Below are 26,867 nucleotides of genomic sequence, written 5' to 3' on the forward strand. Positions count from 1 at the left end.
AGCCTCCCCCAGCCAGCAGCAGAGATGTGCCTCAAAGAGGGGGGTTACATCAGAGCCTCTCCTCTGGTCTTTTTCAGTCCCACCCGTAAGAGAGAGGAGTTCGAGGTGGTGTGAAAACCATCCAGGGAGGCTCATTGAATAGTTGTGTGGTCCTGCTTGGTAACACGGAGACATAGCACAGCTTCCTGTGCTCCTGCCAGAGATAACACAACGCAGAGCACATCCCTGTGTGTCCGAGGAGAAGCAGAAACGCTGCTCGGGGCTGCAGGAGCAGCTGGCACTTTGCATGCGGGGTAACCTCTGCAATCAGCATTGCTGCAAAAGGGCACTCACAGCACCAAAACACATCTGTCTGAGCCCTGCAAAAGCATGAAATTGGGTTTGGAGACGCACAGCCTGAACAGGAGCTGCTCAGGTCTGCAGGGGACGTGGAGCTCCTGGTGGTGCATTGAAACCCTCTGTGCAGTCCTCAGCGCATCGCCCGAGGAATGGCTGGAAATACTCCAGAAGCAAATGTGTGCATCTCCAAAGAGGAAAAAATATCTTGCTTACATTGACAGCATCTGGATGGTCAACTGTGTGCAGAGAAGAAAGAATTAGGGGACAAATAGTAAGCTAAGGATGTGCATGGCAGCAAGGATGTGAGGAAACATTAGGGGAAGCGATATGCAAAGCCAATAAACAATGGGGCCAACATATATGTGGGGAAGGACCAATAAGGAAGGAGTGCAGGAATGCAGAAGCAGAGAGCTGCCTGGGTTCCAGAGGGGCTGAATCCATCCAGCTCTATGGGCACGTGTGGGGAGGAAAGAGCTGGTGCTCTCGAAGAAACAATAGAAGCAACACCAACATGAGTTTTTACCTTGAAATTAATTCTATTCAATGCAATCAGCACCAGAAATAACCAGCTCACATCACCCACACCTTACACCACCAACCTGCTGCTGTCCTGCTTGGCCTCATTGCACTGCACCACATGGCCAGGAGCAGAACTCAGCCCAGCGGGCACCAATGCTCATGGTTCAATATGGAGCAAACAGCCCTGGCACCTCCTGCATGAGAGGTTAAAACCACCTACATGGGAGGAAGTCAACCCAGAGCTCCAAAGGCTGCGCATTACATCAGACAGGATGCCTGCTCAGAGCACAAACCCTTTAGGGGAGGAGGCAGAGGAGCACTACTCGCACGCAGCGTGCAGGAGCTGAGCTGTGCAGAGCTCAGGTCAGTAGGATACTCCTTTCCCCCACTGCTGGCCCTACCCACATCAGTCACATTTGCTGCTTTGCAAATGTTAACACCAGTATAACAAGAAAGGAGCAGCTCAAAGGGGAGCTCCCAGCAACTCACCAGCGCAGCACAGACTGCACGTCACACCTTCCCCTATGGGAAAACAGTGCACTTCAAGCAGAGAAACAACAAGTGAAGGTTCTAGGACTTACCTTGCTGCAGAGCTGGGCATCACAGCACTCCTCCCAGGGCAGGGCTGTGCCAGGAGGGTAGAGGCAGGCTGAGCTGCCCACCAGCTTATGTAGATGGTGTGAAAACGCACTCAGTCACAGCTGTGGAGCTCAGTGCAGCTACGAGGAGTGGTGGGCTGAGAGCACAGTGCTGATGAAAGGACAGTGCAAAGAAGGGCAGCGCATCCCTTTCAGGGCAGCTGTCTGCAATTTATATCCAGGAGACACCTCGAAACCTTCCTGTGGGTGCTCAGATCCCACGAGGGCAGGGGCTGCCTGCAGGACAACGCCAGCATCCAGAGAACAAACAGGTTTGGCTGCCCAAGGAGAAGCATGGCTCAGTACAAAAAAGTCCACATCGGACTGAGCAGAATAACCTGCAAAGGTAAGCAGCCATTGGGGTGGTTAATGCACATTGCTCTGTTAAGACTTCCCTATCAAAATCTTGGTTAAAAAAAGACCCTTCAGCTTCCATGGAGGAATTCAGGTATCAAAGGCAGTGAGACAGACAAGCACGCATCCCAGCAGAACCCAAGGGTGACTTAACAGAGAGCTCGGAGAAGCAAAACTCAGCGTTACTGAGCACACAACAAACATCCAAGCTAACCAGACTGGGAACCCGAACACGGTAACAAAAGCAAACAAGCCGGGTTTAAATAGAAGCAAAAAAAAAAAAGAAAAAAAAGAAAAAAAAAAGAAGAACTTGGAAAGGAAAACCAGCGAGAGCCAATGTTTACCCTGATGGAGGATAGTTTAGAAATTATGGCCGAATGCCAGCCCTCCAATATTTTTAGTTTGGAAAGGTCTGCTAATCTCAGGCTGCAGCGCTGTGGGTCCACATCCTCACCCCCTTCTGCTGTTGGCTCAGTGGGGCACCAGGAACCATCACTGCATTAGGGCTGCACTGCGCCCACCTGCCTGACCATCGGGGTGAAGGCTTCCACCACCTGATCGTGGGGGCAGAAAACCAGCCAACAGCACAGCAATTTGCAATTAATCGGCTAATTGCAATTAAAGCAGAAATCAACAACCAGGCGAGTTAACCACCACGGTTATGGGACAGCAGGAAGGTGGAAGAGGTACAAAGCCCCCAAAGTGCAGAGGTTTAACATTGATTCATGCTGATAACAACTTGCTAATTTTAGTTAAGCACTCGGGGTTGGGAGCAGCTTTAGGATAGCACAGTCCTGGGATGGTTTGCAACAGAAAACCGTGAGGGATAAAATATTGTCAGCACAGGACAGGAAGGAATTTGGGGATTAGGCACAGCCTCAGCTGTGATGCTGGCCAAGGCTGTGTGCAAAGCAAGGAGAGCACAAACACAGCACTTTGCTCTGCCTGGTTAAAGAGATGAGAAATGGAAACATCCTCTGTGTTTTAAGAGGAGGAGGAGAAGGGGCAGGAGCAGAACCCAGCCCAGAGCTTGGGAAGAACAAGTCAGGTCTGAACTTATATTAATTTTATTCTCATTTCCAGGAGAAAGCAGTGGTGGAGCGCAGCATCACAGCTGGTGGCACAAAGCTCAAGTATTTGTTTGCTTTAATGCAGGCAAACATTTCTGAGGCTGAATGGAGACGGCGGGCGCGCGCTCCCTTCCCTGTGCACATTTCCAGTTCAAGTAATAGGAATGTCAAAAATAAGCTCTCAGCACATGACAGAGAGAATGTCAGAAACTTTAAAGCTTTCCGTGGCATAAATCCTCAAGCAGGGCATGAAAGTAGCAGGCAGGAAATCTTCCACAGCTGAACTCGCTTATCCCCTGGGCTGAGAATCTCTCCCTCGCATGGAGAACTCTGTGATGAGCGGTGCTGAACGTTTCTGTCCGACTTTAATGCATTACCCAGAGCTGAAATCTGCTCCTCCTGGATTACACGGGGGATCACCGGGGATGGCGCAGGGAAAGATTCTAACAGTGCAGTTAACAGCAGAAAAAGGAGAACCATTGGGTCATTTCGGATCTCCGAAACACAGGCAGGAAATAAGATCCGTTTCCACTGAGATAGCAGAACTCTCAATTGCACTGCTGGGCCTTGGGAAGCTGTCACAGCCCTGGGTGGCTTTCAGTAATGCACTTCCCAAGTGACTGCTGGGTTCAGCTGGGACAGCAGCAGGCTTGTGCTTTGCAGACTATGAGAGCCTCCTCAAGCAGGTTGGCATTAACCAGTTTCAGCTTCGTGCAACACAGAGCTACGACTTTTGGCTTTCCGCTTCAAAGTGCATGTTTCAAATTAGACGACAAGGCATTACACAATCAAAGGCATCTGCAGACCCCTTGCCTAGGCACAGAGCGTGATCAGGGCTGAGAAAAGGCAGAGTCTGGCTACAGAACCACGCTGCTGGGCCGCACATGAAAGCGGAGCTCCCTGACGCAAGCAAGATGCCATCGGCAGTCTCCGAGTTCCCAAGGCAAGGAGCAAAGCTGGGGCTCAGAGGACTTGTTTTGGTTTTTCTTTGTCTTGTAAGAATTCGGGAATTTTCTGTATGCCCGTGAAGACACTGGGAATCTTTTTGTCGCTGCGGTACTGTGAAGTTGTCTGATTTTATGAGAATCTAGCTATATTTGGAAAAAGACCCAGCAACAGATGAGTGCACATTCTTGCTTGCTCTGCAAAGACAATTACTGGATTACAAAAAAAGGCACAAGAAGCACACATTCCTCCTCCTTCTATCCCTAAAAGGTTTCCTCCTTCCTCCTCGCTCAGAGCACTACTACTGCTGTCACTGAACAAACTCCAAGTACACATTTTCATCCTTGATCCAGCTGGCTTGGAAGCCTCTAGGATTTAAGATCTCTCTTCTGTTTGAATAATTTCAGTGACTAGAATCTCATTGCTTGCTTCACCAATTCTCTTCATCCTCTGTCTATATATAGTAAAGGAGATGAAATAATATTACATTTAGTTTTATTGCTGGAAGCAATCTGCTGTCCCCCAGTGCAGTTTCCCAAAGGAAGGAGGTGAAACAGAAGATTCAGCAGGACGTGCTGACTGCAAATAAGAACAAGGTAGAACTGCACACATTCCAGCTGGCTGGCTGTTACAGAGGAGGAAAACAGAGTACAGAAGGGCTGGGGTTATTCAGCCAGGAACAGAACAGCCCAGCTAACAATCCTCTGCTCCAGCTGTCACAAAACAGTTCTGCTTTGCCTGGAAGGTGAGCTGTGTCAGAGCCCAGGAGCGCCATTCAAGGCTTCACAGAGATCTGGGATGCATGGAGTGGGACAAGGGAATGGGACTCTTTGCTGAACATCCTGGTTATTTATGACCATAAATTCATTTTAATAAATTATATGCCTATTTTGTCTCATCCCTGTTGCTGCATTAAAATACAAGACTCTCCTGCAATTGCATGGCTGATATTTAATGTTTCAGCTACTAAATATCCTACCACTCCTATGTCTTTGCACTGGAAGGCTAAAAATCCTTAATATTTTATACAAAAATAGAAGGTATGGAGATAAATTGCTCTATATATGAGTAATCCAGGACTGAATGCATTCAGCAGTGTGGATTCTGCTCTACGTACAATTTTAAGGAACTTAGTACCTCAAGAAGGTCACGAGGACCTTCTCAGGAGCTGGGAAGGACATGGACAAATCAGGGACTGCTAAATGTTCATAGAAGCACACTCAGAATTCCAGCACAGCAGAAATACCAGCGCTCCCCTCTGCCATGTAAGCACAGATTGCCACCTGCACATGCAGGAACAGAGCCACAAGCTTTGCTTTCTCCCTGACACAGACCAGCAATCTCTTTTGAGAAACAGTTCTCAGCTTGCTTTGCTGCCTGTTCAGACTGATCCCCCTCCAGGCAAACCTGCCCATGTGCTCTTCCTGTCTCGCCACCAGAGATGCTGAGGAGCAGTGTCCACCTGAAGGCTGAATATGCTGAAGCACTGAAGTGTTCACAGGTTTTGACTGTTTGAAAATAAAAGGAAATTGTTGTTTTTAGGAACTCTGCGTGCACCCGTATGCATACGCTGTCCTCTGTGGGGTTTTCAGCTCCCATTCCTAGCATTTGGTTGGCTGTGAAGGCAGCTTGGACAAACTCATCACACTTCCAGGTGCTCCTTACTGTGTTATTTTGCTATAAGATGATCATAGTCCAGACAGCAGTTGCAGAAAAGCACTGATGGGAGAAACACAGCTACAATATTTGTGTTCTGCGGGAGATAACTATAGGAGAGATCCTTGCCTACCCAACATCTATCCAAACAGGGCCTTCCTCCAACTGCCTGGCAGCACAAATGACAAAGGTTTGCTTGTTATCAGAGCCACCACTGATGGAAACTCTTTGCCCACGGTGCACTTCAGTTGTGGTAGAAGCAGCTCAGTAGCCAACAAAGGGTTTAGAACAACCAATATCAGCAGGAGAAACTGGAACTTAAAAATCAGTTGTGAAAAGGTCAGCTCCTGAATCACAGCATTGAAGGATACAGATTAGTTGCTCTGAAGCTCACCCATTTTCTTACTCGCTCCTCTTCAGAGCTTTCATACATACATCTGTTAAACATGCTGGTGATAACTCAGTCTCTTTCAGGCACTCTCATGGGACACAGCAGACATTGTACTCATATCTGTCCTTTTGCTATTGCAGCTCCACCACTGTTACCCTGAATTCCCCTTATAACTGGAGGTTTCTTCTAGATCTCAAAAAAGAGATTGATATATCAAAACCAAATTCCATTACAAAATATAATAACCTCTTCTTGGAAGTGAAGCTGCCCCATATTCCAGACTGTGGCAGGATTTTTATGTCCTAAAAATATTTTTTAATAAGTTCTACTTAAAATATATCTGAGTCGCAGCCTGCCTCATGGGCACATTGTAATGCTCTCAGTGAAGATCTGCTCCCTGTCAGTTCCTCCTGGGCTCAAACGAAGGGCTCTTCTCACTCTTCTTCTGCAGACTTGAGCATGAGAATGGCATTGTAGACCTTCAGGGCAGGACCCAGCTTGATATTGAGTATTTTAACCAAGTCGTTCTGGTTCAGGAGCAGGAAGGCCTCACCATCTATCTGCTAGAGGTGTAAAAACACAACAGAAGATAAAAATTACAATCAAGAATTAAGCAGGATTCTCACTTCTGGTTGTTCAATTAAACAGTGTACTGAGGAATGAAAATACAGACACAGCCCTGAGGATGGAAACCTTATCCTTCCCTCTAGTTTTGGCACCCACACCAGCCTGTGATTCCCAAGCATGCTGCCCTTCCCAGTGGTCTCAGGCCTTCCCTAGAAGCCCGAAAAGCCAGAATGTGGGCAAAACTCACTGGGAAATAACGAGGGTGAGGCTTGTCCATTTGACTTTCTATTCACTGTAAGGATACTTACCCTAAAAAGCCAACAACTGTCAAAATTCCCAAACTGTGGCAAAAAATGAGATCAGAAAATGCAAGCCTTCAGGAGGCAGCTATCCAAGAATTAATACACTGCACTCATCTGCAGCAATTAGAAGCACCAAATCACCATGTGCTAGCACACTCATTACATACTGTCGTTGCACAGCTTCTCAGACTGCTGTTAAGCAGCTCCAGGTGAAGTGTGAAGCTTTGCTGCTTCTTTGGTCAGCTTTGCTAGAAACTTTGCAGATGAGAAGAACTGGACAGATGAGAACACCTGGCTGCTCTCAGAACTAGCACTCTGCCCACAGACACTCCGTCTCCATTTAAAGGAGTAGCAGGAGGCTATTATGAAATAGCTTTCAATGGCACTAAATGGGCTTGTTTAGCATAAGGTAAAGGAGATGGTGTGTTATATAAAACGGCACAATAAAGCCATGGAATCTGTCTGGATTTACACACATACTCTCCGTCAGCAAGGAGACATTCAATCAGATGCAAAGCAAGCAATCTGTATTACCTTATGAAAATAAGTGGAGCTTTAGGTACCAGAGAGTAACAAAGTATGATTTTAAGAAGAGGTTAAAAATGTATTTTGGTTCACAAGAGCATCCACAGAGACAACGGATATAATTAATATAAACCCCAAATGCTGCAGAGAAGAAGCCAAAGATTAATGGACACAGACATGTCTAAGTTATTCCATTAAAGTGCATTTACAGAGACTGACAGCATCTCCTCCCCTCACTTTGATGCTCACCAGCACAGCGGACAATGCCAGACACGAGGCCTATCCAGAACAACAATCCCTCTGTCCCTGCACTTTTCCTAACAGGAATTTCTTCTCAATGTCAACAACTGATAGAAAAGGATACACTTAACTTGGACAAATGTAGCAGTAAGGCAAAGAGCTGGGAGACAGGAATTCGGGCTGCCCCTCTCTAACCTCAAGGAGACTGCTGAGCAAGTGAAGTTCCTTTACTTCCCAGTTTGCACACTGGAAATGACAGCAAGGCTTCCAGCACAGCCAGCCGCATTTCACTGAATCCTACCTGCAAGCCGCCTAGAGTCTATACTGCTGCACAGCCCGTGGTAAAAACAGCTTGAAATAAATGGACTACTGCTTAAATTAAATAAAAAGAGTCAAGAGAAGGAGAAAACTGCTGAAATACAATCTTATGTTTCAAAATGCTTTTGAGTCCATCATTACATTTCACTTTCACTGCATCGCCTCAACAACGTTTGTTTTATACAGACCTTCCCTGGGCTGGTCCTAGAAACGAGTGCAGTATCACTGCCTGTGGTTTTTGTTCCGTCTCATTTGGATGGTTTTTCAAATTCTGTGCACAATTTGTTCTCTTCATTTGTAACGGAAGCAGGAACTCATCCTCCTCCCCCCCGCCAACAGGAGTCTGCAAGGGATTTATTTCTCCTGAATGGAGAGCACTCAAAGGCCTGATTACAGTAATGGACAACCCTGGTGAAGTCCAGCAGTGCTGTCGCTCACACCTGAATTTTGGCCACAGCCAAACTGCTAAAAGGGTTTTAATTTTACACTGACAGTTTAGTTTGAGCACAAACCTGAAAAACAATCCAAGCCTCTCTCGTTTGGCATAGAGAACCACACTTTGAGACTGCAGAAGGTATTAAAATAGAACGCGGCTGTGCTGCTCTCTGAACTAGAAAACAGCCACTGTGTTCAGGATCCATTTCAATTATTACTAGAAGAAACAAAGCGAATTGTACATGGTTGGATCCGTTAGTAGACACACACCTCACCAAGCCCTCACCTCTGAACTCATCTTTGCTGTCTTTTACACCCAGCTATGCTGAAGGACTGCTTGATCGGGAGAAATTTCATCATTCCCACTGTATTCAATTAAATGGTATTCCACTATATTGCTACACTGTGAACAAGCATCAATTTATTTTGCTTTTTATTTTGTGTGTATGTTTTAAAATAAAGGAAAGCAAAATACAGGGACATAAATCCCATAAAATGCACTCCAGCCTGATTCATCCTGAAAGGAAGCCAGCTCTGGGGAGCAGTCATCTATTACAGCCACTCCACTACGCAATGCTTCTCCTCAGCACGCAGGGTGCAGTAAGTGCCCTGCAGAGCACAGGGAAGGTCCAGCCCCTTCCCTCAAGCTCTTACAATCAGAACAGCAGAAGGGAAGGCATGTCTGTGCAAATTAATCACGGGCTTATAAAGAACCTCCAAACCATCCCTGCAACGTAACTAGAAGCCAAAGCTCTCAACAGAGCCTAAGCGTCATAGGATCAGTGAAAAGGAACAGGGCAGCCACATCCTGCACTGCTGGGATTTCTGAGAAGCTGTAGGGAATGCACCACAGACAGGGAACAGAGCCCAGCACAGGGCAGTGACAGGACATGTTGCAGGCAGGCGACACTCTGACTCCCCAGCAATTGCTTGCTCAAGGATAGGTGCCCCTCCTGCTCCCACTGTGGTCCACAGGAGAAGCCAGGGATTCCTAAGAAGCCCTCCGACTGCCAGCCTGCCCAAGAGAAGCAGGCATATGTTCCTGTTAGAGGGAGCAGATGAGATCTTTGCTGCGCCATTCCAACAGGACATCTTTATAGTGATGCCAAAAACACTAGACAATAGTCCAAGACAGGATGTTAAGCATAAGCTAAGTGATTGGAACGGGAGGGGAAATTTAAAGCAGCAGAATGCAATTAACCACGCTGAGATTCAGCTCGGTGCTGAAGCTGTCTCCTAAATGCTACAGGCTAATGACAAGGCTGAGCATGTCAGTGCAGTCCGCACTGTAACTGCAGAGCAATAGGGGTACAAAACCACCCAGCTCACAGCACAGGATTGGGGCAGACCTGACTTACCTCTTCCCTGAACACAGCTGCTTGTTCTTTGCAACCAGGCAAACGCTGGATAAAGTTCACCACCTAAAATTAGATTTACAAGAAGAGAAACAAGGATGATTAGAATGATGATCGAGTACAAAGTATCTTATTGCTGTATGCAAGAATTTCTGTAACTTTAATACTTACAACTCTCCTGTTAATGAAGGTTATATACAAGAAATAACAATGGGGTTATTTCTACAACATGCCTGCAAAGCTTATTCTGGTTACAAATACTACTCCCCATATTGCTATTTGACCACTTCTCTATGAGTCCAGTTTATCCACTGCTTAAAATAGTCCTTATAAAACTGCATACGGCCATACGTTATTTTAAATCCATCCACAACTTTCCTTCCTCCACAGCTTTGTCAGAAAATAAAATTAAAAAGAAGGATTTAGACGATTTCCCATCATGACAACCTTTTCAGAGATGATATAAATCAACCAAATGAGTACTCCTGGTTTATTAACACACTGAGGGCAGAAAAGCAAGGAAAGAAAGAAGTTGTGGTTTTATTTAATGCATGGCGGATGCAGAGGATCCACAGAACCAACATGATTAAACGAGTTAATTTTACATTTCATATTAGGGAAAACCTTTCTAAGCAGGAAATCTGTTAACATTTGAAATAATCTCCTCTGAGACATGCAAGCAAGCCTTGGATTATATTATATAACACTACATAGTGCAAGCAGCAATCCTGAATGCAGTGGAGGATGACTTAATACGTATTGTCTTCTCCATCTGCAGCTTCACTGGTTCACAGAAGATTTGTATATTGAGGCATCATCAGATCAAACGTTTCATGCTAATTGGATGCTCCCTTGCAGGAACAGCTCTGTTTCATGAAGCATATTCACTTGAGTTATTACAGATGTGACATTTCTTCCATGAACACAGACAAACAGTTTGGGGGAGGGGATTGATGTCGAAGATGAGCTTCCCTTTATATCACAATGGTTAGGCTCCCCCCTAAATCACATCACTGTGTCTCCAGCTGATCCCATTGCTGACCTGGGTTGTTCCAAGCACAGCAGTGAGCTGTCAGCTTGCCCCCAGCTGTGCTCTGCCCTGGCAGAGCTGCTTTTTGGTGAGCATGACTGACTCCTGTTGCTTCTGTTATGCAAGCTGAGAGCAGAACCTTTCTCTCATCTCATGTTTCGCCTTTACATCGTGCTATGAGGGAAAGCTCCATCTTAACCCCTACAATCCACAGCTCCATCATGCACTGATTCCAAAGCAGAAGTGCAATCTCCTACTGCAAACAAACAACAAAATAATACTTTCCCTGTATCTCCTTATAATTAAAAACCAAATGAAATACTTCTGCAGGGATGCTATCTTCCAGAACGTTAAACTGCAGTTGAACCCTTGAGGGCAAAGCAGTAAATGTCCCTCAGGGCCTGTGGCACTCACAGGCTGGCAGAGGTCTCAGGGAAAGCTCTGAGCTTGCTGTGCTCTTCTGTCCTTTCCTGGACAACTGCTGCTGGCCACTATCATGGATGGTGTGATGGCCTTTGATCTGCCCCAGAAGTCACTTGTCTGTACACAGCCAGCACCCTGCTCCACAACAGTGGCCTTTTAAGCAAACAGAGTGCTGGGGCTTGCCAGAAACTGAGAAAACAATAGAAGGAGGAGGATGCAAGACAAGCATGCAGGAGACCCCAGGGTGTGAACCAGACCTGCATCCTGCAGAGCTGAGGGGGCCCACCTGACCCATGTTATTGCCCAAGAGGACTGCCCCAGATCAAGACATGGCAGCTGAGGGACAAGGAAGGTGCAAAAGGCCAAAACAAAGCAGTGTGATGGGCTGCAACAAACTTATCTGGACCTTTAAGCAGCTACACAGTGACGGCAGGGAAGCACTTCCCCCAGGGAAAGGGTGAGGTATGGGGATGGTGGGAGATGGAGCAGATCAGGGCCTTTCTTTTGAGGAGGTCAACTGTCCCCTTTTGTTTCTGCTGGTAAAAATCTCCAGGGATAATCTCACAAATCCCCCTGGTGGCAGTGCCTTACTGCACATTAGTTGAGGGAAGAGAAACTGCTCTGTGTAATTCTGAGAGCACCTTAAACAGCTCCATGCAAAAGAGGTGCTAAAATAATCCCAGATTCATGAGATATATTGAAATTGGCACAGTATTGGTGTATCTTTCTGGTAAAGCTGGAAGGCAGTCTCAGCAGCACCCGTTTGGTATCAAGCTATAGCAGCCCTGATGCTATGCAGTAACCCACAAGCAATTAGCACAAGTACAGTCCCCCTACAAAGTAATACCATCTGAATCAGGATTAACTAATGAACAATTCAGCTCTGGCATATATTAAAGTTCTTCCATGATCCAATATCCTTCACTTACAGTGCTTTGAAAAATGATAGGAAGCTTTCAATAACTAACAAAGCTGCATTGCAGTAGCTACTCCTGTTGACTGCTTGGTGTTATCAAGAGTTTCTTAGCTTGAGGGCCTCTAAATATTGCTGCTGCTCTGCCCCTTCAGCTGCTTCCAACCCAACAAAGAATTAAAGCAAGATTTTTTCCTTAATGTGGGTTTTATTTCACAAAAACAGTTATCCAGCCTGAAACTGAAGGAGAATATAACACTTCCATTGCTCGTTTCAGATCAACAGAATGGGCTCCTTTCTGCAAGAGTTCGAAGTACAACCCACAGGCAAATGTTTGCCCTGTAGGAAGATGTTAGGAGCCCAAATACCAACAGATCCAATCTACTTTGGAGTCACTAAAACACAGAAAGTCCTATTGCATTCATCTTCTAGAGCCTGTGGCTATGTTGCCCTGCACACAGTGATCCCCCAAGTGCTCAGACAGAAGCCAAATTGATTCCTATGGGAATCAGCAAAGAGCACAATTTGCTAAAACCAATCCACTTTACTGAAATGCAAGACAGAATCCATCATGACTTCAGCCAGTTCACTGTGGTGCTGCAGCTGATCTTTTTAATGTGCCATTCACACTCCCACTGGTAGCCAACACTCCATCGGTTGTTTCAGGCAGTTCACTGTATTCTGGGTTTCGAATCACCACATCCAGAGTGCCTTGATGCACTGTGCTTGGCTACTTATATTCATCAAACTAATATCCTAGCTAAATTTACCCAGCAGTTGCTTTAAAGGTCAACTGCAAAGGACAAATTTTATTGGCTTGTATCCTGACTTGGTTCTTCCATGAACCAACCTCCATGATTTGTCCAAAAGGAGATTCTGATTGTTTGCATGTCAGAGGATTAGCTGCTTCCGTCTTTATTGATTTATTAAAAGACCTTTTGGAAAGAAAAAACAACAATGGGAGCTTTTTCTAAAGAAGGATACAAATAGAAAATCTCTCAGATTTTTTTCCTCCTTGCTAAGCAATTTAATTTAAGCTCATTTTCATTAAAACACAAAAGAAAGAAAGCAATATTAAAAGGACCATTTTTTAAAACAGCCCTACTAATTATCCTATCCCCTTCCCGTCTGCTATGGCTCCTGACCCTGTGATCAGTCCCACCACACTCCAAGTAGTCGTCCAGCACGAAGAGCAAAGTCAGGATTGGTTTCTCTGACAAAGAGGCACTCAGGGAAAATGCACTTTCTGAAAGTCTCTGAAGATCCTCTATGCATCATGAAGAACAGCACCTTTCTCCTGCTTTGCAGATTATCTCCTATCTTGCCAGCACAACATTACAGCACACTTCTCTTGAATTAAATGGGCTGTGATTAAGCGCCAGGATCCAAATTGTCATCACTTCCCAAGTGGAGATGCAAATATTATTTACGCCCAAGGCACCAAGTAAAAAAAAAAACAACTACTCAGCACACAAAAGACAGCAGCTTTTTCACATGCCACCTAATTACAGGAGACATCTCAAGAGCTGGGACTGCAGACTTATCCCCAGCCACACAGCTGCCTCTGCCAGAAATCAGGTCAGGCTGTGGGCAGTTTGTTCCAGGGAAACAGGCAGGGAGATGCGGAAGGAGTAGGCATGCACAGTGCAGTTTGGGATTATCTGCAATATAAAAGTGAATCAGCAGCAAAGTCACAGGAGAAGGAGAGGGAGATCAGAGAGAAACAAAGTCTGATGTAAGAATGGTGCTTCAGGGCTGAGGAGTGAAAGATAAAGGGGTAAATAAACAAAGAATTGCATTCACAGAAGTGAGGCATGGACATCCAAGGGTTAACAGAGATCTCTCCCCTTCCTTTATAAAGGGACTTGGGTATAACTTCTAGCTGAGTCAGCTATGGCATATGCAAAGCAAACAAAAAAGCATTACCTAGGAAGAAAAAAAGGACGTTTTCCAATTAGCACTCCAGAATAGGGGGGCCCTGGCACCCCCTGCAGCCAGCAGCAGAGAGGAAGCAGGGAACTCACCTCTTCCACAGTCCACTTGGACACATGTTTGGCTGTGAGGCCCAAAACCTCCGGCAAGAGCCTGCAGTGCTGCTCCCAGCAGAGATGGAGGCGGTGGCTGGGGTTAGAGTCCAGGGCAGGCATGAAGATGGACTGGTGGAGGGCCTGCTGGAGGTTGAAATCGAGGTCTGAAAAGAAAACAAGACAAGTCAGAGCAAGCTTTCAAGGAGCAATTATGGAGGAGAAGGAAGGGTCACAGTTTGAAGGGAAAAGCACGGCAGGGCACACAGACAGCCAATCACTGCTACTGCATGGTACAGTGTGCTCTCAGGGCATGCTCCCTCAACCCCCCTGAGAAACCAGAAAAAAGGTAAGATTGCCAGGCTGGATATAATATCGTTAGCTTCTTCCCAGGAAAATGATGTCACGCTGCTAACACAGAAGATGCTTGCAGCGTTTTATTGACAAGGTGGAGGAGTTCTGGTAACAGCATCTTCGGCTGGAAACTAATGGCACTGCCTCAGCTGCTGGCAGCCTGTAGGGAGTGAGATCCGCACAGCTGATGGCCTGGGCTCACTGCCTCCCCAGGAGACTCCCAGGCCAGGAGTGCTGCACGTTACCTCCAGACATCAGTTCCCTCGTGTGTCCAGTGATGGAAGCTTTAAAAATCAAAGAGGGAAAAAAAAAAAAAGAGAGAGAGAGAAGAAATCACCCCTCCCTGATGAGATCACTTGAGTAGTGCAGAGTCATGGTCCTACAGGGATTTGTCCAGTTATACAACAGAAAGTGAAGCAGAGGATGGAAACAACACGGAACACACTCCTCTGGTTCACAACCAGCAGAGTGCTTGGTCACATTAGAGGCAGAGGCTGGCCTGGCACATAGTTATTACTGTTCTGTCTCCATCTGTGTCACCTTACCTTTATCTCAACCTCCCTAAGCAATGTGGGATGCCATCAAACACAGGTCTCTATTGCTAATAATGAGACCAGAGTGAGGGGTTAAAAATACACATATAAAGCCTAAGTAAGAACTGCTCTTCAGATGGGATGGAAGCTCTGTGCAATCATGAAATTACAGGTCAGTGGATTACTGCAGAATTTCCCTCTGCTGATTTCCATCACTCTACTTAAGGTGAATGCGACAGGAAAGCAGACAGCTTTCCCTGCCAACTGCAACTGCAGCTCAGAGCTGGCAGACTTCTGCTCCAACTGCAGAAGTCAGCACTAGGTAAAAATGAATTAAAAAAAAAGCCAGGCACCTGTCCCAGTTTGTGCCTGCTTAGCTATTTTTGATTGGAGTCTATTACCATGTTAAATCCTCCTAAAAGCCTGGTCAGCTTGGTTCTCTGAAATGGCTTTTTATAGTAAATCTGAAAGTTAAGCATATGGTTTGCTAAAGTGATATCAGAAAGCTTCTCTTCAAACTTAACCTGTCAAGTACCAGCATTAAAAAGATATCATTTTTCCGTTTGGATTTTTATTTTGGAAGAACCTTCCAGAAGTCACCCCAAATGATTCTAATTGTATTTCTGGATACCTACAGAAGGAAGTTGATGGAACTTAGCAACCACCTCATAGGTTTGGGTTGTGTCTGCAGAGTGGTCGTGGACTGGGGAACAGCCTCCCCTTGCCACTTCAGAACAAGCAATGCTACAGGTATGGTGAAAGCTTCTCTTCTCCATTAATAAATACAAAACTTCACAAGGACTTAAACCTCACACTTCTAGGCAATTTTACCCTTCTTCCTCATTGCAAAGGAAGAAGGACAACCACCACCATCATCTCCAAGCATGCATTCTCTTGACTGTGGAATCAACAACAAAAAATATCTGTAAAGTTTTAAATGATCCTTGTGGGTCTGGTATTTTGCACATACACACACACAAATAAACAAAAACCAACCAACCTTTCCCGTTGTTTTCCTGTTTCACCAGCTGCAACTTTATGTAGGCATGTGAGCATCCGAGCCTGAAAGCATAATTACAAAACATCTCAAATGATAACACAAACTGGTACAACTGCTCCTCTATACAGATCGGCTAATGGGGTATTTAGGAACCAGAACATTCCCCTCTTAAAATCAGCAACGGAACTTTTGTCCCTGGCTTCTCCTCTCTAAACTAAGAACTGTGATATTAAATGCATACCTACAACTCAGAATTGAGCTCACTGTGGGAAAGAAAGCCCCCAAATAAGTGTGAGGAAAGAAGACTTAACAAGTCAATCTAAAACCCTACGCTGCAAATCTCCAATCAAACTGGGCTGTTCTAAGCTCCTGATTAACATCTGTACTTCAGATATCGCAGCAGCATCAAGAAACACAACTATGAATGCACAAAAACACATCACAAAATCTTATTTACTTTTTGGGTTTGGCTTTGATGTTTTCAGAGGGTTTCTCTTCCACCCAGTCTTTTGCTTCATTGCTTTCAGACTGCTCTGATGGACTCTGAACGCTGCTTTGACATGACTTTTCACTGTCTTGTGCAGATTTCCTGGAGAGACAGACAAATGATAGGAGCTAAGCTTACATTCTCAGTTCCCTTTACCCAGAAGAGAGCAAAACTGGCAAATGAGAGTAACAACTACCACCTAGTGGTGAAAGCTCTCCTCACCCCCACCACTGTTACTGCTGCAGCCCAGAGCACTTTATTACTCTTTAGCATAAATTGAGAGATATTATATGAAATAATCAGTCCCTGTGGACAAAGGCTGCAATCCCAGCAGCTACAAGAAACCCACTGAAACCAATTTAGGATTTATGAACCCTGAATAACATTTAAGACAACTTACATGACTGAGCTTGTTGCTACACAGTCGCCCAAAGAAGGACAAACAGCAGGAAGCTACAACATCTGCATAACGAATTCAAATCTCCCACTATCAGGAAATGAACTACTCAGAAGAATGTAAAAAATAATACAATTTTAGAATGATAATGGTTCTGGGAGAGTCTGAAAACTCTCGAGAGAATGCTATGGCAATGGTGCCATTCTGCAATCAAGAGTAACAAAAGGAGACCCCTGCATGGTACTGGGATGAGAGGAAGCAAACTTTGACCACATGCACCTTGGGACTGAGAAGTGTTCCTTCTGTCTGAACAAACATCCCAAATATATACTGAAAATGTTATAAATGTAAGCAAAGCAAAGAAACCCTAAAACGTATATAAGCCTTAATACACAAAAAAATGCCAAAAGTATCACTGGAGATTGCCCTGGTGGGACTTAATTCCTACACCCTAACAGTGACAATAATGAAAGCCTTTATGTCCAGATTTGTCCCATGACAGACTAACTGCCTCCTGCAGTCCCGAAACCAAAACATGGTTTGTCTCAATGATACTCAATTCCAAAATTATTGTAGGAAAATAAAATATCTGAAGGAGCTCAATGTATTTGCCAAGTGATACATATAGAGTCATTACACCCACCAGTGTAACGCAACCAGCACTGAGGTGGATTGCAGCTAGGGTTTAATAGTGCAAAATAATCTTGCTTGACAGTTTTAGGACAGGAAATGAAGAAAAAGAATATATTTTAAATTGAAACAGCAAGAAAAAAAATTATGGAGACAGAATGCAATTTCCTTTGTTGGAATGTGATCAGAGCAGCAGGATTAAGGAATCAAGAAACCTATTAAGGCACATGAGGGTATAAAAGTACACTGCTCTGTGTTAAGAGTGTCTGGAGCATGGGTCAATATTACAGAAAGATGAACTGAGCGTACTACTGATTCTCTGCCAAATCCTGTGTTTTTCAGCCTTGTAAGATGGTATTGCTCTGCAGTACGTGTCTGGGAAATGGGCTCAGCTCACCTGGATTGTGGAGAGTCCTCCTGAGAAGGCTCTCCTGCTCTGAGCAGAACTTGGGCAGGGGTCTCCAGCTTCTTGGCTTTCTGCAGGCTGCTGCTGGGGGAAGGCCTCTCCCCACCTAGGCGGTCCTGTAACACGTTCTCTTTGTTGAGGTTCACATCAGAATATGGGCAGCCAACTAACCTGTGTTAACAAAAAAAAAAAGAGAGAGGTTATGATGCACGTTCCTATGTTCCTGGGTCATAGTCTTAGCAGCCTCAGGCAGATACAACCATTAACAAACACAGGAAAAGTGAGGCCTAAAACTCATCCAGACAAAGACATTATTACCCAGTTACAGGTATGGGAAAGCAGAGGACCAAATGGTAGATCTGGAAACCGAACTTATGTTTATGAAGAATCATCCTAGAGAATAACAGGAGATCTTCCTGTGTCGCCTGCTTGTCTGAGCAACGTTTCATGAAACAGTAACAGCTCGAAGCTCTTTATTACATTAAGTACTACTGGATCCTCAGACCTCCCATCTGAGATTGTTTTCTTGCTCTGTAAAGTGGTTTAATCAAGAACAACTTTCCTTTTCCAAGAACACATAAGAAACCAAAGGTAAACCTATCATCCAAAATCCCTCTAACTCCAATGTGGTGTTAGAAACCACAAAACATGAGCTCTCTCCTCAGTATTATGCTCTAGTAATACACCAGCACTCTCTTCCTCTTTAGCTATTGCCTTGCAATATTCTTGGGCATATTATTTTACATAAGTAATTCCTTCAGTGATGCTGGGATGTAGAAATTGGAGTGAATTAATCTATGCTATGTTGTATTGCAGTTGGAACAAACATACTGCTATAAACTAAATTTATGGTGGAACAGCTCATTTAGACACAAGAGGGAGCTGCAATTACACTAATAGCTGTCTCCAGAACACCCTGTGATAATTTCAGTGCAGGTGCTTGTTGCTGCATTATTACAGACAGCACTCAGCTGCTCCCAGACAGAACCCTCATAAGATCTCAGATACATACGTATAATGTGTTCCGTATCGTGGCCCCCTGACATGACCAATACCATGACAGCCTGGAGTGGGACACGTCTGTCCCACTGTTCCCACAGGATCAACAGCACCTGGAGAATGAAAAACAAAGGTAAATATTTGTAAAAAGCTTCCTACCTCTGAAGAGAAGGCTGCATTTTGGGAAAATTATTCATGACAACGATATGGTATCATCTACATTACCTAGAGGGACTTGCAAAGCGTGTCCAGTTTTTGCACACCAGCCTACTGGATGAACATCAGGGCTGTCTGCATCGACCCAGAAATCATAGTTACAGTCCCAGCCATCAAAATGTATCTAAAAGAAGCACAGTCTCAGTGCGAGATACAGTTAAGGATATGACTCAGCTGTTATTTTAACTTCCCCCTTTGTTTCACCTTGCTCAGCTTGGAGCTGATTCACTCAATCTTTCAGTCAAGCACAACCGTTCTATGTGCTCAATTTGTTTTCCTGTCCCCTCTGTCTGTCTCTTACAGAAGCACCATGTTCTGGTGACAGTCAAATCACACCGTCTGCAAGAGAGCACAGACCATGGGGTGCTCTGGGGCACTCCACTCCAGTCTAAATTTATGCAAACATAACTGGGTTTTTAATTATCTTATTTTCTACACACCCCAAAACACCACAAACTTGGCGAGTTTTGCAGCGAATCACCTAGAATTTTCTGCTGGATGAAGGAACGAGTAATAGCTGGTTTGCCTGACCTGGATCCAAACAGAGACTAAAGATCACTGCTATTTAAAGGCTGTTGAGCAGTTAATAAGGCAAAGTTTCAAACGAAGGTATGAGCTGAATATCTTACCTTACGTGGCTTACAACAACAGTGTTGAGACTGAGAATCAAGTCTTGCTTATTATTAATTATCCCTTGCTTATGCAAGGGAAAGCAAATGCCCCTCCTGCCCATGGAAGCATCCTTTAGGAAGGACTCCTGTGGCCAAGAAGCCCCCATCAGTGCAGCTTACACCTCAGCCAACTGATATTTGAATTCTCAGAAACAAAAGCACAAGCGACTCTCACATCAAATGGGTATTTTTTTCGGTACTGCCAATCACTGCATTCCTTAGCACAAGGGCTCTGCACTTCAAAGCAAGGTCATACCTTAATGCGATGGTCATCTCTGTCAGTTATGGTTGCCACTCTTATCAAGATGGGATTTCTTTTGTCTACAGCCTCCAACTTCATATTAACTTGGAACCCGTGAGCAGGACGCTGGAAGATAAGATTGTAAGCAGAATGCTAAGAAGTGGAGGTGGTTGCAACTCGTCACCTTCTCTGAATAAAATGCACTTAGTTTTTCATCTACCATTCAAGTGCTTTTGCAGCTTTTGCCCCATCTCATCTGGCAGACTATTTCAGAGGTTAAAATCAGAGTTTTCTAAGAAAATAAGCTGTCCATTTGTCTGCAGCCCAAAAGTACTCGAGGAGAAGCCTGAGCTTTCCAGTGCAGAGCAGCATCTCAGTCAGCACGAGAGCTCTTCTCTAACAGAATAAAAAAGCCCAAATACGACCACAAACTCCACTGACAAACAGACTGAATAGTCTGACAGGAGAACTGCTCAACACAGCAGAGATTGCCCCTTCCCTGACAAGGACACCAGCCAGCTCGCTGCTGTCAAACACCTGAAGCACACTGCTGTGGGACATCTCCCTCTGCTACACGTGACATCCTTCCCAACATCACATCCAGCCACCACTGCCCCCAGCCTCAAGATGTTAATTACCTTCATTTGGTGCATGTGCTGGGAAACACACTTGGTTTCATTTCAGTGCAGTGCAAGTTTTTCCCTTTTGACACTGAGATTTTGTCCTGCCTGTAACCTGGCATTTTGGGGCATCCCTCTTTCTTCCCACTCCAAACCTCAAGTTTCTCTTTGGTCTTTTGAACTGGATGCAAGCCTTATCCATAGTCTTTCAGCCAGCTGGTAGACCAGAAGGCAGACAACCTACACTGCTTTTAGTTTTAAGAGATTCTTACTGAGACAGCCAACACTGTCTGAGTTTCTTGAGGAAGGAGTTGGAGTGCTAGAACAAAATGCTGCCCAGAAGATAAGTGAGGCTATCAGAGCCTTGCTGAAGGGCTGCTACCTTTCTGCAATGGCTTTTCAATGTTTATAAACTGACAGACCAAGACAGTAAGTTGAAATAGTAATGCTGACAATGGTTGTCTCCTGTTGTATCCTTGGGTAGATGAGAAGGCAGAAAACCAGACACAAGATTTGCTGCATGTGCTAATGATCAGTGTCTCCACACTGCGTATATCAGCTCTTGAAAACTGTTAAAAACTAATTCAGTGAGAAATGCCAGTTCTGTCTCTCAACTCATATTTTTATATACTGATTTCCTCTAATTGCTAGCTGGAAGAATAGTAATAATGATAATAATAATAAAATCAATAACTCTGCCATGTATTTGCACTTCAGACCAATCAAGCCAGAAAAATAACAAGATTCAATCTTGGAAGAGTTCTATTAACCGCTGCTATCTCAAGTGTCTTTTATTTTTTTTTTGTTCCAATTTCAAAAAACAGACTTGGATGCTAATTTATACTCCTGAGTTTCATGAGAGTCTGTCTACCATTCTCTCTCAGCCAGGCATCTGAAGGAACAAAGCAATGGCTTCAGAAATTGATATAAAACAGGAAGAGAGTCAGACAAGGCGACTGCATCCCCCCTTGGGAAGATGCTTCATTTCACAAGAATCCAGAAGAGAGAGTATCCACATGAAAAAGGCCCCATGTACTATGCAAAAGCCCTGTGATCTTCAGGTGACATTTCTCAATGCTCTTTGGATTCTGGAAATCTGAAGAAGCAGTGCTGGAATGACACATTACTGAGGACTTCAGACCGGCAGTTCTAAGTAGGCTGCAATTCACTGTTTCCACTGCCAAAAAGAGTTTTATTATCTTTCCAAAACATTTGTCTCTACAACACTATTTCTATTGTTCCTCTGTTGAGCAGAAGACTGGCTGCTGCATTCCTTCCCTCTTGTATTCTGCAGGCTCCTGTTTCCCAGCACTGCTGAGACTTTATGGTTCACATGCTGCGCTCCATGACTGAGATGCAGCCTGTCCAACTCTGGAAAACCTAAATCCAAGAGGTGCTTTGGAGATCAACCACGATGCAGGCAATTCATGCTGTGGTGCTACAGTTCTCTAAAGAGGCACAACAGCCTCTTTACATGACACCCACCTTGCAGCCTACAGCATCTTCAAATGACTGCCTGCTGAAATCTACCAACTACCAACTCTCTTTGGCTGGATTTTTACCTCCCTTATCTGGAGCCACCTTGATTGCTTTTTCTTCCTCAGTCTCAAAGAGCTTGCCAACACAATATAAGGGAGGGAAGGAGGTATTAACCTGCAAGTCTAACTTTATCAAAAGGAATCAAGGGAAATGTCACAGTGGCACAGAAAAGTTGTTAAACCTTGCAGTGTGTTTAAGAAGATGAATCATCAGCATGGAAGATGCTGCTAAGGAAAAAAGAACCACCACCAAAACTTTGGAGTTTATTTAAGAAGTTATTCTAAAACCTTTTGTTTTGTTTCTGCTCACAGTGAGCTCCTAGATAAACGCACTGTAAGAAAATGAAGCTCATGTTCCTATGGTTGAGAGATCTATCTTCAGATTTAGCCTGCAGGATGGTCTCATTCCACCTAGGAGTTTGGCAGAGATGCTCTGTCTCCTGGTGGTATGCTTATTCCTGCAGAGGGCACAGATGGCTCCTTCCTAGAAGTACCAAGATTTCGTTTTGTTTTAGCAGCACAGACCATTTTAATCTCAGACTCAAAGTAGAAAACACACTTTCATCCTCTTGGCACAGTCATGGTGAACTGTCACAACATAAAGCATCTCGAAAGAAAGGGAGGATAATACATGTTTTCCTTTCTCTCCTGAGCTTAGAAAATCAAAGAGATTCACCAACCAGCTTGAATGCTCTTGCTGGGGCTGCCTGCGAGTTGGTCTCTACCAAATATTTCTCCCACGAGAAGGCTTTGGGATCCTTGTATCCTGAAAAACATGAAGAATTAACATTTAAGTAAGAGAACCCCACAATTATTCTTACAGACAACAGAAAAACTGCTATGTAACATATGGCTATAATGTTAATTGAGCACTTAAAAATGCATGGCACACTACTTATAGCACACACGACAGCACTGCAAGATTCCCAAGCTTCTACACAAAATCTTAACCTCACTCTGAAAAAACCTTAAGTTTTCTTCTGTACAGCTTAATCCATTCTTATTCTGTTGAGAAAGCTGGCAATTAAGAGCTATTCTGTGATGTGCAGTGACATCACTAAATTCATTTCCTCTTTTATTAACCATTCTATGTGTGAGTGCTTGTCTGTTTGTAGATACTTCTTGTCTCTTCTCACCTATTCATCCACAGCTGAGTAGAACTAGCCGTCTGGATGCGAAACGCTCCATCACCATTACCTACCTACCCAGGTACCTACAATGGCTGGGCTTCTCTCTTCACCAGCAACTCGCAAACTACATTTAAGAAAGTGCTTTACCTTTTTTTTTTTTTTTTTTTTTTTTTTTCCCTCCATTTCAGTATTTTTTAGCCTCAATATTGTTCCCTTTAGGCGGGAAGGTCCAATCACTAATTGCATAGGACAGACTGCAAATTGCTGCACATAAATCTTTTAGCAGAGAAATGAGAATTGACCGCAGATTCTCTCAGGGGCACAGGCAATTGTGATGTGAGTGGTGGAGCTGTATGCCACAGCCTTGGTGCACATTCCAGAAGCAGGAACAGATGTGGTGCTGCTAAAGAGCCTATAACCCCTTTAGCATCTGCAGTAAAAGGCACAAAGGCTAATTCTTCCACTGCAAAGGCAGCTTGTAGTGGTACCCACTCCACTAAACTTGATATGCTGTAAGTAATTACACAATTTCTTGCTCCAAGGCTGTCAATCTAGCTAGCAGCAGACATGATTTTTTAATTACTATTATTTTTTAAGACAAATGAGAACTTCCATTGCCCTGAAAACACTGATTTTCCTGCAGGCTCTGTCCTTTTTCATTTGCCCACATTCTCTTCATTGACTGAATTCCAAGCAGAAAGAGATGTGGCTTCAGTTGCTCCTTCATTTTCAGAAATTCTCTCATCATCTATAAAATCATGACACCTACTCCTTTTTTTTCCAGCTCACTTTAGATGAAATTCTGAGAACAGCACTAACTTCTTTCCCTCCGACATCAAATTCAATTGCAAATTACCAAACCTTGTTCCTTTGCTTGAAAGAGCTGTAAAACAAACTACAGTGGCAAAAAGTATGAACAATAACACTGTTCAATCAGCAAAGAAAAGAGTCAATCTGTAACTTGCAAACATATAATTATGTGGAAGATAAAGCCTGCAGGTTTTTTGGCTGAGGGAGGAAATGTCTCACTTTCAACATACCAGGTGGTGTTGTCAGTGGGGTTCCAGTTTCTTGGCAGTAGCCAACAGGACGAATATATGGGCTGCTAGATTCACACCTGAATCAAAGAGGAAAAGTTGGCACAAGTCAATTTCAAAGCAGAAAGAAAAGCAGAATTTCAAATGCTCTCAGATATGCCTTTGCTAGAGTAGCAGATGCTTTCAGTGGGTGTGATCATGGTGTAAAAGACAAGCATTGCCTTGTTAGAATTTATACACCTAAGTTATCAAGGTATTTAAGCTGCCCCAGAAGATGTCTGCTGCTTTAAAATACAGCAGCAATAAAAAAGTCCCAACCCCCACACAGACCACACAAACCACACTTCAGCCTGGACATAAATCATCCAAGCTAAAATACAAAGGAAGCAAGCAAAAGAAAAATCAAACACGTGTCCCTAACTGAAACACAATTACTGTGCAAGACGGGGCAATGACTTCTGATGTCCTAACAAGAACTGCACATGAGCCATTATTTCCAACTGAAACCTATTGGTGGTTTGCCTGGTTCCCAATTTTACTGCAAATACAGACACTCTGAGGCCCTGAAGGAGGGAATGGGTCCATTTGAGACAGCCCCTTTAGTCACAAACTAATTTTCAGCCAAATGCTACTTGGAAGCTTTGTTTGCTTGTGTTTCCCATTAAAATGTTCAAATTCCAAACAAAACAAGACATGGAAACAAAGCTTCAACAGACTAAAATGCTAAAAGAACTAGATCTAATATTCAGCAAATGGAAACAGCAGTGCTACAAGGTTCTGGATGGTATCTTTTTGGCAAAGACAGAAAAAAAAACAACTTGGCATCTATTCTGAAGAACAAAACAAAACAAAAACCAAATAAAAGGAGGCGGGGGAGAAAATACAGAACACTGATCAAGTCAGTGCTACGTAGATGAGCACATGCCTTGTGTTGCTTTCACAGGCAAATTCAAAGAACGTTTCTCCATTCACGTGGGCTGGAAATCATGGGCCAAAGAGAGAGTATGTTTCCTACATTAATATTGTACCTGGCCCCAGCATGCAGGGCAGGGCTCGAGATTCCCAGATGCAGAAGAACTGCAGTGCAGGTCAGGACTTAAAAGCTTAGACGCTGGCAATCACTTCTGTTTTCAAAGTGCCTTAACTAAACTCTGCTGAAGCAATTGGGAAGATTTTTACTGATTTCAGTACTGCTTCCAAATGCAAGTTTGCAGAGAGAGTCTGTAAGTTTGCCAACATCCATTACACGTTCTAGAGCATGTCACCAATCACAAGTGTTTGTTATCAGTGGAGCAGCTTATTCTTTGTCTAGTTCTGCAAAGGATAACATGAACCTGACTGCAAGTCAACAGCTGCATTACCCTGAACGCTGCCACTGGCAGTTCAAGCTAGTCCCACTGATTCTGCACTGAACCAACTAAAGTCATCAAACAGAAAGAGAAACTACTATGCCACTTTGTAATAGCCCCCCAAATTATTCAGATATTTGAAAGCTGATTTAAGATCCTGACTTCAGTGACTACGTTTAAAATATTAGATATTACCCTCAGTGAGAGAGTGAAATAAACTGCAGTAACGCTTGCAGGCATATAATAGAAAAAGATTCTCTGTACCAGTAGTCATAAGTCTCATCCCAGTTATCAAAATGAATTAGCAGGCGGTTATCCACCATGTCACTGATGGTTGCAACACACATCAGTGATGGATGCTTCTTGTCCACTGCCTCTAGTTTCATTCCCAGACGAAAGCCAGATGGCGTGACAGGCTAAGGAACAGGACAGCAGGAAAGAGAAATCAGTCACAGTCTAGCTTAGGCCATTTAAACTACTGCTGTAAACTAGTTAGTTGCAGGTTATAACCCTAAACCTCACAGACCAAAACTCAGGCCATTCGCAAGAGGTCTACATGTAAGGCTTTCACGTGTTTTGGCAGTAATTGCCACTCCTAAAAGAGAGCTGTTCATCCTGAATAACAGGATCTGCAGGTACACAACAACACAAATTCAAAGGCTAAGATGCACAATTTTGTGCTGCTAGGTATGGGCTAAGGCTTACAATGAACACTGCAAATCCTCTCGTACTGGTAGAAAAATTAGAGAGTTTTCACAAGCAGAGCTGTATAGTTAGGCCCAGATCCCTCTGCAGTCAGTGTGCTGTCCATCAGGAGCACTGAATCCATGGGACTGGGGACTTTGTGTCATTTGAGTACCACAAAATGGGAAACTATGTTATACAGAAACTGAGACTAACAACCAGAAAGAAAACAACAGTGGGTGAAAGATGAAAAATACTCAAGATCCACTGCCTCATAATGAATCCCAGGGCGCACATGAGCGTGCTGCTGGAAACCAGAAATTATTTTGGAAATGATTAAATTAGACAAAAGTGACACAAATATCTTGACTGTAGGGACACAGCAAAACAGACCGTTGTAATATATTTAACAAATGGTGGAGTAAATCTTTTCCTCCACTACTAAGGAAGAAGGGAAATACAAATTCTCTGTCTGGAAAGCCAGTGAATATGGGAAGGAAGAAAAACTGTACTAGTTTCCCATCTTACAAG

At 44.1% G+C, this 26,867-nt stretch overlaps 1 protein-coding gene and 1 long non-coding RNA gene across 11 annotated transcripts in view; one reads left to right on the forward strand and one right to left on the reverse strand.

The window, feature by feature from the left end:
• Nucleotides 1-1,363: 1,363 nt before the first annotated feature.
• On the forward strand, nt 1,364-4,743 carry LOC124417371. Its single transcript, XR_006932072.1, has 2 exons — nt 1,364-2,536; nt 2,934-4,743. It is a non-coding gene; the product is annotated as an uncharacterized LOC124417371 (long non-coding RNA).
• The window catches only part of L3MBTL4 (l(3)mbt-like 4 (Drosophila)), a 44,244-nt gene continuing 20,278 nt past the window's right edge, over nt 2,902-26,867 (reverse strand). For all 10 annotated transcript variants that reach the window (XM_015297744.4, XM_015297748.4, XM_040652011.2 and 7 more), the window contains 12 exons: nt 25,917-26,068; nt 24,307-24,383; nt 22,817-22,902; nt 19,994-20,104; nt 19,076-19,190; nt 18,864-18,963; nt 17,843-18,022; nt 16,389-16,520; nt 15,932-15,993; nt 14,045-14,211; nt 9,658-9,720; nt 2,902-6,475 (listed from right to left, as the gene is read on the reverse strand). In XM_015297744.4, coding sequence (XP_015153230.2) covers nt 6,347-6,475; nt 9,658-9,720; nt 14,045-14,211; nt 15,932-15,993; nt 16,389-16,520; nt 17,843-18,022; nt 18,864-18,963; nt 19,076-19,190; nt 19,994-20,104; nt 22,817-22,902; nt 24,307-24,383; nt 25,917-26,068 — 1,374 coding nt within the window. In that variant the 3' untranslated portion in view covers nt 2,902-6,346. The remainder of the gene's footprint in view (nt 6,476-9,657; nt 9,721-14,044; nt 14,212-15,931; nt 15,994-16,388; nt 16,521-17,842; nt 18,023-18,863; nt 18,964-19,075; nt 19,191-19,993; nt 20,105-22,816; nt 22,903-24,306; nt 24,384-25,916; nt 26,069-26,867) is intronic.

This window comes from Gallus gallus, chromosome 23 (genome assembly GCF_016699485.2).
Source record: "Gallus gallus isolate bGalGal1 chromosome 23, bGalGal1.mat.broiler.GRCg7b, whole genome shotgun sequence".
Taxonomy (NCBI): domain Eukaryota; kingdom Metazoa; phylum Chordata; class Aves; order Galliformes; family Phasianidae; genus Gallus; species Gallus gallus.